The 14,534-nt window shown below is 35.7% G+C and overlaps 1 protein-coding gene across 1 annotated transcript in view; it reads left to right on the top strand.

The window, feature by feature from the left end:
- The window catches only part of RGS22 (regulator of G protein signaling 22), a 173,305-nt gene that overhangs the window by 114,946 nt on the left and 43,825 nt on the right, over positions 1 to 14,534 (top strand). Inside the window, exons 17-21 of the mRNA XM_061171399.1 lie at positions 145 to 317; positions 1,257 to 1,419; positions 4,453 to 4,611; positions 6,632 to 6,700; positions 9,118 to 9,279. Coding sequence (XP_061027382.1) covers positions 145 to 317; positions 1,257 to 1,419; positions 4,453 to 4,611; positions 6,632 to 6,700; positions 9,118 to 9,279 — 726 coding nt within the window. The remainder of the gene's footprint in view (positions 1 to 144; positions 318 to 1,256; positions 1,420 to 4,452; positions 4,612 to 6,631; positions 6,701 to 9,117; positions 9,280 to 14,534) is intronic.

The following is a 14,534-nucleotide window of genomic DNA, read 5'->3' as shown; positions in this document are numbered from 1 at the left end:
AGATTCTAGATTCTTTACCCAGTTCTACCATTGGACTGATAAATGCCATTGCCTAATAGTTAATTTTTATTTCAGTTTCTCTTTAAATTTGGAAAATAATTGGTTGTATTTAAGAGATTTTTATGAAAAGTATTATTTCACTAGGACACTACTTGTGAAATTGGATCTGGTATTTCACCACTTCCTCATGTCTCTAAACAAACAGAATACTGGAATAATGTTCCTGCAGAATATAGGCATTTTAATTTTAATGATCTGCTTAACAACAAACTGGAGTTTGAACATTTCCATCAGTTTCTTGAGGCTCATTCTTCAAGGTAAGGAACATAACCATTTTAAAATTTATTTCTCTCTTAAAATATTTTTCTAAACTGCTATTTCTTTAAGATACTTGTTTTGATTCAACATATGATAAAAATGGTTTGGTGCTAGATTTTACCCATTTCAGTAAAAATTAATGAAACCTGTATGGATAACTTTTTGTTGGGAATTGCATTTTGATAATAGCAGCCTCCAAAATGTTATTTTAAGTGGTCAACAATATTTGTTGATACTTTTACCATTGGCTAAATTAAAACACCAGTACGTTTTATTTTTGCCTATTCTGATGTTTCTTTCTTTTGCATTTTTCTAAACAGGTGCTCTAATGACTCTTTCTGAGAAGTGTCTCTTTTATATTTCACTAAGCTATTGAAATTACTGTACTATTTTGTGATTTTCATTAGTTAATACATAAATGAAACTATAGTTTTGCATAGAATCTTGGTACCTTATGACACATTTATCTAATATAAATTGAAGTATTAATCATATTTTTTCCAATAATTTTCTCCCAAGTTAACAAAAACTGGTTAGACCTGGGAGCCAAATTTCACATATATAGTTTCCCTTCTTTGTGATGATAATTATTCTAAATTTAGCAGGTTGCCAAATAGACATGCAATAGGTGGAAATTTTTCCATATTTGAAATTGATAATACTAGTTCATCATTAATGGAAGAACTCTGAGACCCTACCAATGTGGTGGTAGATTCTTCTCTGATCCCAGCACTCCTTGTATTCATTCATATATTTAGCCAGGGTAAGACAATATTAATAATAATATTAATAATATTGTACTCATTAGTTCCCTGGTCTAATCGGTTGTGCTAACTATTCAATACAGCACTTTCTAAATTCTGTCAAAACAACAACTTGTTTGGTGTTTAATAGAATTGAAAGAAATAAATAAGAAGGGCTGTACTTTTTCATTTTAGCATGGACCTTATTTGCTGGACAGACATTGAACAGTTCCGAAGAATAACTTACAGAGATCGAAAGCAAAGAGAGGCAAAATCTATGTACATTAAAAACAAGTACCTTAATAAAAAATATTTCTTTGGACCCAACAGTCCAGCTTCTCTATATCAACAGGACCAGGTATCAACATGGAGACATATTTTCTACATTTAAGTATGAAAGCTAGTAATTTATTTCTTTTTGCCAACAATCTGAACGTCTTCTTTTTTTCTTTTGCTTTTATGACTTATATGTTAGACACTTTTGATATCTTTTTTTTTAGGTATTCATAATTATCTACAAATGTCTTTTTTTTTAATAAAGGCTGCCTTCCTTTATTTACTTATTTTTTTCCATAATTTAAAATATTTATTTATTTATTTATTTGGCTGCACCAGGTCTCAGTTGCGGCATGCAGGGTCTTTAGTTGCGGCATGTGGGATCTTTAGTTGAGCCATGCAAACTCCTAGTTGCAGCATGTGGGCTGTAGTTCCCTGACCAGGGGTCGAACCCTGGCCCCCTGCATTGGGAGCATGGAGTTTTAACCACTGGACTACAAGGGAAGTCCCTCTGCAGATGCCTTAAAATTCACTCAAGTATTATATATTATTAAAACTGTGTTATTTTTAAAGTAATTTATGGAATAAAAATAACTTTCATTCATCCACTCACCCATTCATTCAGCAAATATGGGTGCCTGTGATATGCCAGACGCTGTTCTAGGTGCTCAGGATAAGTGGTAAACAAGGAGGACAAAGTCCTTGCACCTTTCAACAGCAGAAAACAGCCATTATCAGCCATTAAGCCCCATCTCTACCTCTTTTCTGTTCTTCTCTTACCTGAAATTACTCCAAACATAACTGATCTTTGAAAAATCCTGTTTGCCATTGTACTGTCTCCCAAAACAATTTTTATTGACCAGGAACATAGATTTTCCATTTTGTTGAGCCAAGATCATATGGCTTTAATCACAACTTACTAATAACTAGACGGTGTCATTATTTACAGCAAAAATGTCAGACTGGGATTCAACGGTGGTTTTGAGTGTTCATGTAATTGATCACATGAGATATGGCTCAATTTTAATGCCTTTGAAATATAAAATTAAGTGTTATAATTTATTTAACCTGAAGTTTGCTAATACTAGAAGTTTGCTAGATCAAATGTGTAGCATTTGATTTCTTTATTTTTGTAGTTTAAAAGGATGTGTACCCTAATGGCATACATTTGTAAAATACAAATCTCAGATTAATTCAGCAAATTAAAGAAAAATTCAGAGCTATTCACAAGTAGGGCATACCAAATTAAAAATCTAGATCTTTGGGGGGAAAATAAACAAAAGTCCTTGGGAGTAAGAGGGAGAAGAAATTCTAGAATTAAGCAACCTTAACAAAAATGTCTTGCCATTAGTTCCCTGAGATACAAATCTGGGATGTATTAGCAAAAGTGGCTGGGAGTATCTCAATAAGCATAAGTATGAAATAAACACATGGAAAGCATTTGTTTTCTATTTGGCTTGTGCTACATTGTGTGAGGTTTCATGGTATCTGATGCTACTGTGTGAACCTTCCATAGTAAAACTTGCTGAGAATTAAAAATTCAGTGGAAAAAGCCACCCATTGCTGTCATAGCAAATGATTGTGCTTACTACAGAGGAGTTTTCCAAATGACCCTTCTTCCTCATCTTTGTCTTTACTTTTATTTTTTTTTTATTTTTTACTTTTTATTAATTTATTTATTTTTTTATTTTTTGGCTGTGTTGGGTCTTCGTTTCTGTGCGAGGGCTTTCTCTAGTTGCGGCAAGCGGGGGCCACTCTTCATCGCGGTGCACGGGCCTCTTACTGTCGCGGCCTCTCTTGTTGCGGAGCACAGACTCCAGACGTGCAGGCTCAGTAGTTGTGGCTCACGGGCCTAGTTGTTCCGCGGCATGTGAGATCTTTCCAGACCAGGGCTCGAACCCGTGTCCCCTGCATTGGCAGGCAGATTCTCAACCACTGCGCCACTAGGGAAGCCGCCTTTTATTTTTATTTACCTATTTTATACTTAAGGATTTCTGCATCGCCTTATGTTTTATATAGACCATGCTAGTTCTAATCCTAGTTATGTGGCCAACTTGCAGTTTGATTAGCAAAGTAGTCTTTTCTCTTATTCTCTTTTCTTCTTATTTTTATATAGAAACCATATTATTGTTAATATTATTTGATTAATATTATTAAAGGATGGCTAAGAGAGTTTCTCTTTTTTATATAAAACAATATTATTATTAGGATTAAGTTAATCTTATTAATCAAAGGAGAGCTAAGACTCCAATGAGGAGTCCAATTTTTTTCTGTGTACAAAAAACTCGCCAATTTTGAGTGGTATATACACAGAAACAGGATGATTTATAGTAGGAATTGGCCATTAGTATTGTTTATTAATTAATTAATTTTTATGGCCATTAGTATCGTGGAAGCCAGTAATTATACAGAAGGAAGATTTTGGCCACAGAGAAATTGTCTTATAAAAGGGCTACCTGTGCAAGTCAGAGACTATTGTCTGTATAACCTGGCCTTTTTCTACTTCCTGCTATCTCTGTTTTCTTCTTTGAAGTTGTTGGAACAGCCCTACATTGCTACCACCACCATCATTCCACCATCTCCAACCCAATGTTTATTGGTAATATGCATATTTATAATGTCTGAGTCAAGGTTGTTTCTTAACTAATTAATGCCTTATTTTTCTCAGACACAAAAGAAAATGCCTTCTCAAACAGGTCCATTTGAGTAGAATCAGAGATTCCTAGAATATTAGACCTAGAAGAGAACTTAGAAAACTAAAAGTCTAATGCCCTTATTTTACAGTCAAAGAAACTGAAGCCATGGAGAAAAAAATGGCATTGCAGTTGTCACACAGGATAGAAATCCCTGTGTTCTTTGAAATATATTATCATAAGCAAAATCATACATCTAAAACAACCATCACATAAACCACAATTCTCTGTTTGATGTTAGGGGAGTTATCTGTCTTTACTATACACAGTAAAGCCAGGAGCTATTTTACAGAAAATGAAAACTCTGGCACCTATCAGGTGCTTAGCAAATAGTCTTGGGGTAAATGAATAAATTAATGACTATTAGCATTTGTTTACCTAAACAGAAGTTTGTTGTCTCTGTTTCATTTTTATTTTCTTAGATAATGCATTTAAGTGGTGGCTGGGGAAAGATTCTCCATGAGCAGCTTGATGCAGCTGTTCTAATTGAAATTCAGAAGCATGTCCTAAATAGGCTAGAAAATGTGTGGTTGCCATTGTTTCTTGCAAGTGAACAGTTTGCAGCACGTCAAAAGGTAAAGGTATGTAAATTAGTATAATCTTGGGATAGCAACTGACAGCACCTCTCAAAGCCTCAAATGTGAAAGCCTGTTGACTCAGCCATTGTACTTCTATGGCATAGTGGTTAAGAGCAGGAAGTCAGACTTCCCAAGTTTTAATCTCAACACTGCCACATATTAATTGTACAACACTAAGTTTTATAACCTTAGTTTTCTCATTTGGAAAAGAAATGGAGTTAATAAGAGTAATAACTTCCTAAGATTGTTATGAAGAGGAAATGAAATGATATATGTGAAGTTTCTTAGCGTGGTGCCTGGTGCACAGCAAATACATACTGTCTATTAATATAGTTATTATTTTTTACATTATTATTATTGAGTCATCATATAAATGGGCAAGGATGTACAAAGGGGAATAGTTAAATGAATTATAAGAATTCCATACTATGGAAAACTATGCAGTTTTTCATATAAAATGAGATTATAAAAATGAGATTTCCACATATACTGATAATTAAAGATGTTATTTATTGAGTTAAACAAGCAGGATGCAGAACAATACATAGAAGATAATCCCGTTATATGTACTTATATCTCTATATCTGTCTATTTATGCATTTCTCTTTCTCCTCTCTGTCTGTCTATGTTTATGAACAAAGATCAAAGAAAAGATCTGCCTCCTGGGAATCGGTATGGGGAGTGTGAAGGATTTTTACTTTGTAAAGTAGGGTTTTTGTTGTTGTTGTTTTGCTTTGTTTAGTTTTTATTTTATAAGAAGCATGTATTGCTTCAATAATTTTAAATGTTATTATCACACCTAAAAACAGGCAAACCTGATCTTTACAAAAAGAACACAAGGAGTAGAGAGCATGTAATTTTGGACTTTAGTGTGCAAAGCACATGCGATTAGTATTGATCAGGAAGAATGTAAAAAAGCTGCCCTCCATATTTAATTTATCAAACACTTTGAATCTTACTTATCTGGAAATATCCTTAGTCTTCTTAGCACCTTAAATTATGGAAAACACAGTACAGCTGGGAACATAGAACTTATAGTATGGGGAAGAAGACCTGACTTGTTTTAGGCAAAAAGTTCCTGGAAGTAAGCTTTGGGACAACTCAGATTTCCTCATTTCCTTTCTTCAGGCTAACTCTAATTGTCTATCCAAAGCGAAGTAAAAAGATATTTGGCTCATTAATATTGTTTACCGTGTTTTCTCACTATGTTTACCACAATAATTTTATTGTAATTTACAGCTCCTTCCTAACTTAGCAATTCTTTGGGTGGCCAACAACAGTCACTGATTCTGGCAACCTTAAGCCGAAGACAAAAGGGAAGGAAGATCAAGAATTTTTAATAAAATGATGCTGGAGCATCTCACGCATTTAGGGGAAGAGTTGACACCCAAGCTTTACAAAGGCCAGAGGCCAGGACAGCCCTGGGAACCCAGCAAGAAGAATTCTCAGATCTTTTCTCCAGGCTGTGGCTACCAAAAGACTCAGCAGCAGTGATTCTAGTCCCTGTCTGTCTGGGTCAGCTCCTGGATCTACCTGCTATAGACAGGGAGGTAGAGTCACATAGCACAGACTTGGCAGGAGTGGTTCCCAAAAAAGGGAAAATATTGTGAATAGGCAATAACCTCAAGAAATATCTACTGTATTACCTCCCTGTGTTGAGTAACTTTTGTACTCTTCTCAAATTAGTTGTGGCTGGAGAATACACAAAAATTTGGGTAGTCCTAATTATCCTTCCAGCTTCAGTTTCTATAGGGCCCAAGTGAAACTGTTGTCTACCTTTGGGGCAATACACTCAGGTACTATTATCTCCATTTTGCAGATGAGGAGACTGCTAAGAGAATTTGAGTGACTTGCCTGGGGACCTGGACAGGGCTTCCATTTCTAAGTCTTATCCTCTTTCTCCTGTTCTTTCTCTTCGTCACACTGACCTTTACCTCATTTTTTAAAGCTGTTAAATCAGTAAATGATTTCAATACTGTAGACATTCTGAATAACTCGGATAAAATCATTGGTTTGCTTCTAGGTACAGATGAAAGACATAGCTGAAGAGCTTTTACTACAGAAGCGTGAAAGGAAAATTGGAGTCTGGAAGGCAAGTAATATTTGTTGTGTTCTTCCTCTTGTAAGTTCCACTGTCAAAGTATTGTTTTTCTTCCTCTTCTTGTACAGAGACCCTCATTGTAGATAATGCTTTCTAAGCCACCAGATGCTGACACTGTTCTTAATTGGCTGATGGAATCGGCAGGAAAGTGTGATTCTACTAGAGCCCTCTTCTTAAAGAGTTCCTTGACCTGCTCAACCCTAGAAGTGTGTGATTGGACTTTAAATGTGTATTTTTAGTTGTTTTGCTTGTGATGAATTTATTGAGACAGGCTGATCATTCCAGCATATGGTAGTTTATTTATTATTGGGAGTGTATTACACAAAAAGAATGAGGAGTATGCAGCAGAATCAGCAACTTAAATTATCTTATATGATCCTCTTTATTTAGAATTACATTTTAACTTTAAAAGAATTAAGATAGCTATCATTTTGGTGATTATTTAAACCACTACAATATGATACCTTCCTAGAAATTGCCTATTTTGCTTCTTAACAAGCATGATAAACACAGTCTTCTTTTTGAGCCTACAAATGTATGTGTATTCGTCCTTCTATAGGTCTTGATAAAATGTCAAACTAGACCCAGGTGACCCCCTACAACCTAACAAAGATAAAAATCTATTCGACTTTTAGAGGAGTGTATGTATCTGTTAGGATGCTTTTTTCCTGTATTTTCCTCTTGAAAGGAAACAAACTGTTCTTATATTTGTCCTTTGCTATGTATTTTTTAAAAATACTAAATAGAATGGGCTTATATGTCATATTATCGTACATTATATATTATGTTATTTTCTGTTTAGTTAAATTATGGGTTTTAGTTAAATTACTAAGTTTTAGTATCTTAAGAAGCAGGTCTTAAAACATTATTTGTTGAGTGGGTTTTAAATAAACATCCCAGTCTAATACATAGTTGTTCCTATTTATAGGGCTATAATTTTAATATGGACCATCTGGTGATGGTCTTAACTTTTTGTCCTTGGAACACCACATGTGCCTCACTAAAATAGTGGTAGACATCTATTCACTTTATCTGGGGTAAAGGCACCACCATTCATCTAGACTGCCTGGAGTTGCCTTCGCTTTTCAGTTTCCAACTCAGATGTCATCCTCAAAGCCCTTCTCTGTAAAGCTCTTACTCCTCCAGGCAGAATTAGTTACTCCTTCCTTTGCATTCCCATAGACTTTTTTACGTAGCTCTCTTAAAACACTTTTATTGTTGGTCACATATGATTTGTTTCAAGAAACTTATTTTATGCATTGTCAGTAATGGATATTTATCATGTGCAATGGATATTTGTCATTGATTGTTACTGTAATTCCTAAGTTCATCTAAAATATTGCCTTTAAAGTGATGCTTCCTTGCATGGTTGTAGGCTAAACTCAGATTTGGGGCACTTCAATAAATTTATCAAATGAAAAAAAATCTATTCAGTAAATTCAATAAAATCTATTATTTTTTTTAATCTGAGAGTCTAAAGGAGGATGAATATGTGATCTAAACTGGTCAAGGTAAAAAAAGTAGACATATACTTCAGAATTGTGAAGATAAAATAAGTAATACCTTTAAGCATTAGTAAAACAACATGGCTTTTTTGTTGTGTAAAGTGAATCCTGGGTCAGAGAAAGTTTATTATTAAAAATATACACTGATAATTATTTCCTCTGGTTATTAATTATTAATAGTAATTTATTATTAAAATAATATAAAGATGTCTCGCCTAAAAACATGATCTTTCGGGAATTCCGTGGCGGTCCAGTGGTTAGGACTCAGCACTTTCACTGCTGTGGCCCAGGTTCGATCCCTGGTTAGGAAACTAAAATCCCACAAGCGGCACAGTGTGACCAAAAAAAAAAAAAAACATGATCTTTCTAGGATAGAATTATAGTGAAGCGCCACAGTAAATTTCCTATTTAAATTAATAAGATTAATTGGTAATTTTTTCTAAAATTTTTGAAAAATATCTTAAATGTTCAACTGTTTTTACTTTTTAAAAGGCAGGAAAGTTATATATTAGTATATAACATATAATATATATAATTATAACATTATGATTACTTTGTTCTGTTTAAGCACAGAACTCATACACCAAAGTGTACACCAAAGTGTAGTTTTTCACCATAGTCCCAAACTGTAATGATTGTTAACATTCTTAATGTAGTCATATGTTCTAAGTCATCCAATCATTTCTTTTTCTCTCCACCTCTTAAGAAACTGATGCCATAAAAATACAAAAGAGAGAAAAGGGAGAACAGAGGGGGAAAGCTGCCAAATTCTATTTATCCATGCCATAAATTTCAACAGACAAAAATAAAGGAGATAGAAGTTGGTAATTTTTAGCCTAATAAATGACTTTATTATTAACTTCTGGAACACAGCTAATTTTCTGTATTCTCTGATTTGGACAGCCTGTGGAGAGTAAGTGGATATCGTCATCTCGTGAAATCATTGCTTTCCGTAAAGCATTATTGAATCCAGTTACCGCAAGGCAGTTTCAACAGTTTGTGGCTCTAAAAGGAGATTTATTGGAAAATGGGGTGCTCTTTTGGCAAGAAGTACAAAAATATAAGGTATTGTATTAGAAGCTGGAGAAAAGCACCTCTTTTTAAGGAGGAGATGCATTAACATATCAGTTTCCTAACTTTTTGGGCAAGATTTATATAACATAGGGCTTCCCTGGTGGCGCAGTGGTTGAGAGTCTGCCTGCCAATGCAGGGGACACGGGCTCGAGCCCTGGTCTGGGAAGATCCCACATGCCGCGGAGCAACTGGGCCCGTGAGCCACAATTGCTGAGCCTGCGCGTCTGGAGCCTGTGCTCCGCAACAAGAGAGGCCGCGACAGTGAGAGGCCCGCGCACCGCGATGAAGAGTGGCCCCCACTTGCCGCAACTAGAGAGGGCCCTCCCACAGAAACGAAGACCCAACACAGCCATAAATAAATAAATAAATAAAAAGAAGAGTGACTGGTCTTGCCCCTCCCTTTAAAAAAAAAAAAAAAAAAGATTTATATAAGATATCCCAACTTCGATGTTTTCATACCAATGTGTAAATATTGAGGTATCTATCGTTCTGTGTTAGATACATTTATTATTATACAGTGAAAAGTAAGAGTTAACCCTGAAATGATAGTATTAGGTTTTTCAAGGTTTCACGTATATTATGATCTAACAAGAATCTTCCTGAAAAGTTTTAACTATATTTTTGCATATTGCTTATCTGTAAATGTACTATACACATTTTTGCTCAAGATATTCATATTCAGTACTTTAACCAAGACCTGTTTACAAGAATTCCTCCTAACCATATTTGCAGCAATAGTAATAAGAGATAGTGGATTCCAGATAAATAAACCAACAGAGATGAGAGAGGCTTTACTATTAGAATGGCCAAATTCTTAACAAAATAAATAAGTGAAAGAACAAGTTATTAGGTGCAAAAGCAGTTTATTGTCAGGTTTAAGTGTTTGATGGAATCATATAGAATCTCTGCATTGAAGAGGAGGAAAGGACTTCCTAGGTTATGTAATCTAGAGTTGAATACAGGAATGTTGTCTAGAAATACCTAAGAGTAGGCATCCCTGCTCCCAGGGTTAGCAGGCTCATTTCCTTGCAAGCAGCCTATTTAATCCCATTATAAAAATAGGGAGTAAAAATAAAGCTGGAATTTAAGAGGATAATGCTTTCAATTGGCCTATAATCTACGTATGTATAATATTATGCAGTACTAATACTCTGCAGCATATTTATTCTATATAGTTAGTAGTTGCTCAATACAATCTTATTTCCAGACTTTCTCCAGCATTCCATGAAACTGTTTTCTACCCTTTTCTGTTATCACCAGTTTTTGTACCTTTGTTAACATAGAAATTTCCTCAGGAAAAAAAAAAAAAAGTATTTTGAGATAAGTTTTTTAAAAATCTATCACAAGATAAGTAATATTAAGATAATTTTTTTGAAAATTAAAAAGGAGGTAGAGTCTGTTTTCCATAACAGGAAATTATTATGAGTGAGCAGAACAGTCTTTAAGCTAAAATGAACATGAGTAAGTCCAACCCTGCTAGGATAAGAGGTAATGAGATAAACTGTGCAAAATAAGCATTTAAGAAAACATAGACTCATACATAGTCAACCCTTAACTTTGTGACTGTTTCTCCTTCAAGGCTTCCCTTGGTCTTCATTTAAGTATCTTTTCTGTGGTATAGAACAGAGGACATACAATACTAGGTAGTTATTAAAAATCATGCTTTAAGGGTGAATTTGTTTATTCAATAAGCATTTACTAAATCACTAATGTGCCAACTATTATGCTAGATTGTAGGAATAAAAAAAATGGATAAACTACACTGCCCTCCTTCAAGGAGGGAATCATCCATGAAAACAAAATATCATGAAATAACATTGATTATGATCCCTGTTCTAACTAGTTATAATTTGGGCACAGAGGGGAAAATGATTCAGGGAGGGTGGTAGCTCAGGGAGATCTCAACAGAAGTGACGATACTTATAGGGAACTCTACTCAATACTCTGTAATGACCTATATGGGAAAAGAATCTGAAAAAGAGTGGTTATGTGTATATGCATAACTGATTCACTTCGCTGTACAGCAGAAACTAACACAACATTGTAAATCAACTATACTCCAACAAAAATTTAATAAAAAAGAAGTGGGACTTCCCTGGTGGCGCAGTGGTTAAGAATCCGCCTGCCAGTGCAGGGGAGACGGGCCTGAGCCCTGGTCCGGGAAGATCCCACATGCCGCGGAGCAACTAAGCCCGTGCACCACAACTACTGAGCCTGCACTCTAGAGCCCGTGAGCCACAACTACTGAGCCCATGTGCCACAACTACTAAAGCCCACGTGCCTAGAGCCCGTGCTCCGCAACAAGAGAAGCCCCTGCTCGCTGCAACTAGAGAAAGCCCACGCGCAGCAACGAAGACCCAAACAGCCAAAAATAAATAAATTAATTAATTAATTAATTAAAAATAAATAAATAAATAAGAAGTGATGATACTTGAATTGGGTCTTGAAGTTTGCCAGGAGGAAAGCATTCCACCTAGCAAGTCTTAGTGTGCTCACTTTTATATGGCTTACTCATATTAAGTGTTTACATCTTTCAGATATTACCTTAATGCTCTTCATGTAATAACGACTTTATTCTTTATAAGAATCCTAGGTCAAAGCTGTTAATTCTCACCATTTTACAGATGAAGAAGCTAAGGCACAGAAAAGTTAAGAAACTTCTGACATCATACAGCTAATTAAGTAGTAGAGCTGGAATTTGAACCAAGACATTCTATTGCTAAAATTTGTGCCCTTAATCACTAAGTTATGCTCCCTCCCAGTGATGACTGTAGTAATATGTAAAGAGATGGCTACAGTGATCTTAGTCAAACATTATTCTGAATTGTGAAAAATTGGAAAGAACCCTGATGTACAACAACAGGACATGGGTTATTTTAATTATGATACATCTATACAGTAGAATACTCTGCAGCCATTAAAAATTATGCTCTAGGAGATTAATCAATGAGAAAAGATAATCATCTTACTGATTTTTTTAAAACCTAGCTACTAGAAAGCGGTGTGATTTAATATAAAGTGTGTGTGTGTGTGTGTCCATCCCCATAGAGAAAAGACCTGAAGGAAATATACATCCAAGAAATACTTTTTCAGCACCTATCAAGGGCCAGGCTAAATCCTGAGGATACAACTGTGATCAAAACAGTCTTTCCTGTCAGGGCTTACAGTGTTAGGGGAGGGACAGACAAGTGATAGATAAGATGATTATAAGAGTGTGATTAGTGTAGTGGTGGGAGAAGCACAGGGTAAAATGGAAGTACCTAGGATGTCCATCTCCTGGACTGGGGGAGACACAGAAAGTTTACTAGAGGACAGTACAGTTGACCCTTGAACAACACAGGTTTGAACTGCAAGGTCCGCTTATACCTGAATTTTTTTCAATAAATTCAGACTACAGTACTTCACAATCCACTGTTGGTTGAATCCAAGGATGTGGAACTACAGATGCAGACAGCCAACTGTAAAGTTATACGTGGATTTCCAACTGCGAGGCAGGGTTGGTGCCCCTAACCCCCACGTTGTTCAAGGGTCAACTATGTGCTTAACACATAGGCCTTAACGATAGGTAAAAGTGAACTCGGCTAAAGGTATAATAGGGCAGGAGAACTAGAAAAAATACCAATCCTGATTCTATCTAAATTCTATCTCTATACTCTCAAAGTTAAAACCGTATAATTTCACAAATTTGTTTTTATTTCATAATCCTTATATTCCATAATAATAAGCCAGGCTTACCAAATATATGATCATTTCCCTAGTAATGGCAAAAAATTTAGTTTTTGGTAACATACCAAACATATGTGTTATAAATAGGCATTTTCAGAGGGAATACTAAATTGAGTAAAAAATGCTGTTATCTCAGTGTAACATTTATATCAAGATTTTTCACATATAACTTAATGCCAGGGGCTTCCCTGGTGGCGCAGTGGTTGAGAATCCGCCTGCCAATGCAGGGGACACGGGTTCGAGCCCTGGTCTGGGAAGATCCCACATGCCGCGGAGCAACTGGGCCCGTGAGCCACAACTACTGAGCCTGCGCGTCTGGAGCCTGTGCTCCGCAACAAGAGAGGCCGCGACAGTGAGAGGCCCGCGCACCGCGATGAAGAATGGCCCCCGCTTGCCACAACTAGAGAAAGCCCTTGCACAGAAACGAAGACCCAACACAGCCAAAAATAAAAATAAATTAAAAAAAAAAAAAAAAAAAAAACAATGCCAAATTTATATATGTAAAGTTTTATATGGCAAGCACTAGAAATTTTCTTTAATATTGTCTGTAAGATAGTTATTACAATGCCTGTCATACAGTAACTACTTAATAAATGTTGGCTTATTTCTGGCCTAGAATTACAAGTTTCCAAATTTGTGTGCTTTCTAGTGATTTAGAGAACAATGTCTTTGATAAAAAATGTCTTAATTCAAGCTAAGCTACCTCTTTATTTTAAAAAGTGATAGCCTTACATCTGTGACATAAAACTGGGTCTTTTTAATGTACAATTACTATTTTTAAATTCTTTAGCTATAAAGATGATAATGTAATAGGTTATCTGAAAAAATATAGATCCTAAGAGATGCATAATAATACACCTGTAACCACCAGCATTCCCGCTTGTGTTGCTAGCCTTTTTGAGCCTAAATCACCTTGCTGTAGAAGCAGTTATGTAGAAAAAGCTTTTGCATCCACCTGTAAGTTGAGTAAGGTGCCTATTCTCAGTGCTCTCCTAGGGCCCTGTTTATACCTTTATCATGCCACTTATTAACTATCTCAGATTGGAAAAACGTTTTTCATGCTTCACTTCCAGTAGATATTTTTCTGAACATCCTTATTGGAGTATAATTGCTTTACAATGGTACGTTAGTTTCTGCTGTATAACAAAGTGAATCAGCTATATGTATACATATATCCCCATATGCCCTCCCTCTTGAGTCTCCCTCCCACCCTCCCTATCCCACACCTCTAGGTGGTCACAAAACACCGAGCTGATCTCGCTGTGCGATGCAGCTTCTTCCCACTAGCCATCCATTTTACATTTGGTCATGTATATATGTCATTGCTACTCTCTCACTTCATCCCAGCTTACCAATCCCCCTCCCCATGTCCTCAAGTCCATTCTCTACGTCTGCGTCTTTATTCCTGTCCTGCCCCTAGGTTTGTCAGAACCACTTTTTTTTTACATTCCATATATATGTGTTAGCATACAGTATTTGTTTTTCTCTTTCTAACTTACTTCACTCTGTATGACAGACTC

This window comes from Eubalaena glacialis, chromosome 17 (assembly GCF_028564815.1).
Source record: "Eubalaena glacialis isolate mEubGla1 chromosome 17, mEubGla1.1.hap2.+ XY, whole genome shotgun sequence".
NCBI classification, from domain to species: Eukaryota; Metazoa; Chordata; class Mammalia; order Artiodactyla; family Balaenidae; genus Eubalaena; species Eubalaena glacialis.
Note: the sequence above shows the minus strand (reverse complement) of the source record. Positions and strands in the feature narration are given on the sequence as shown.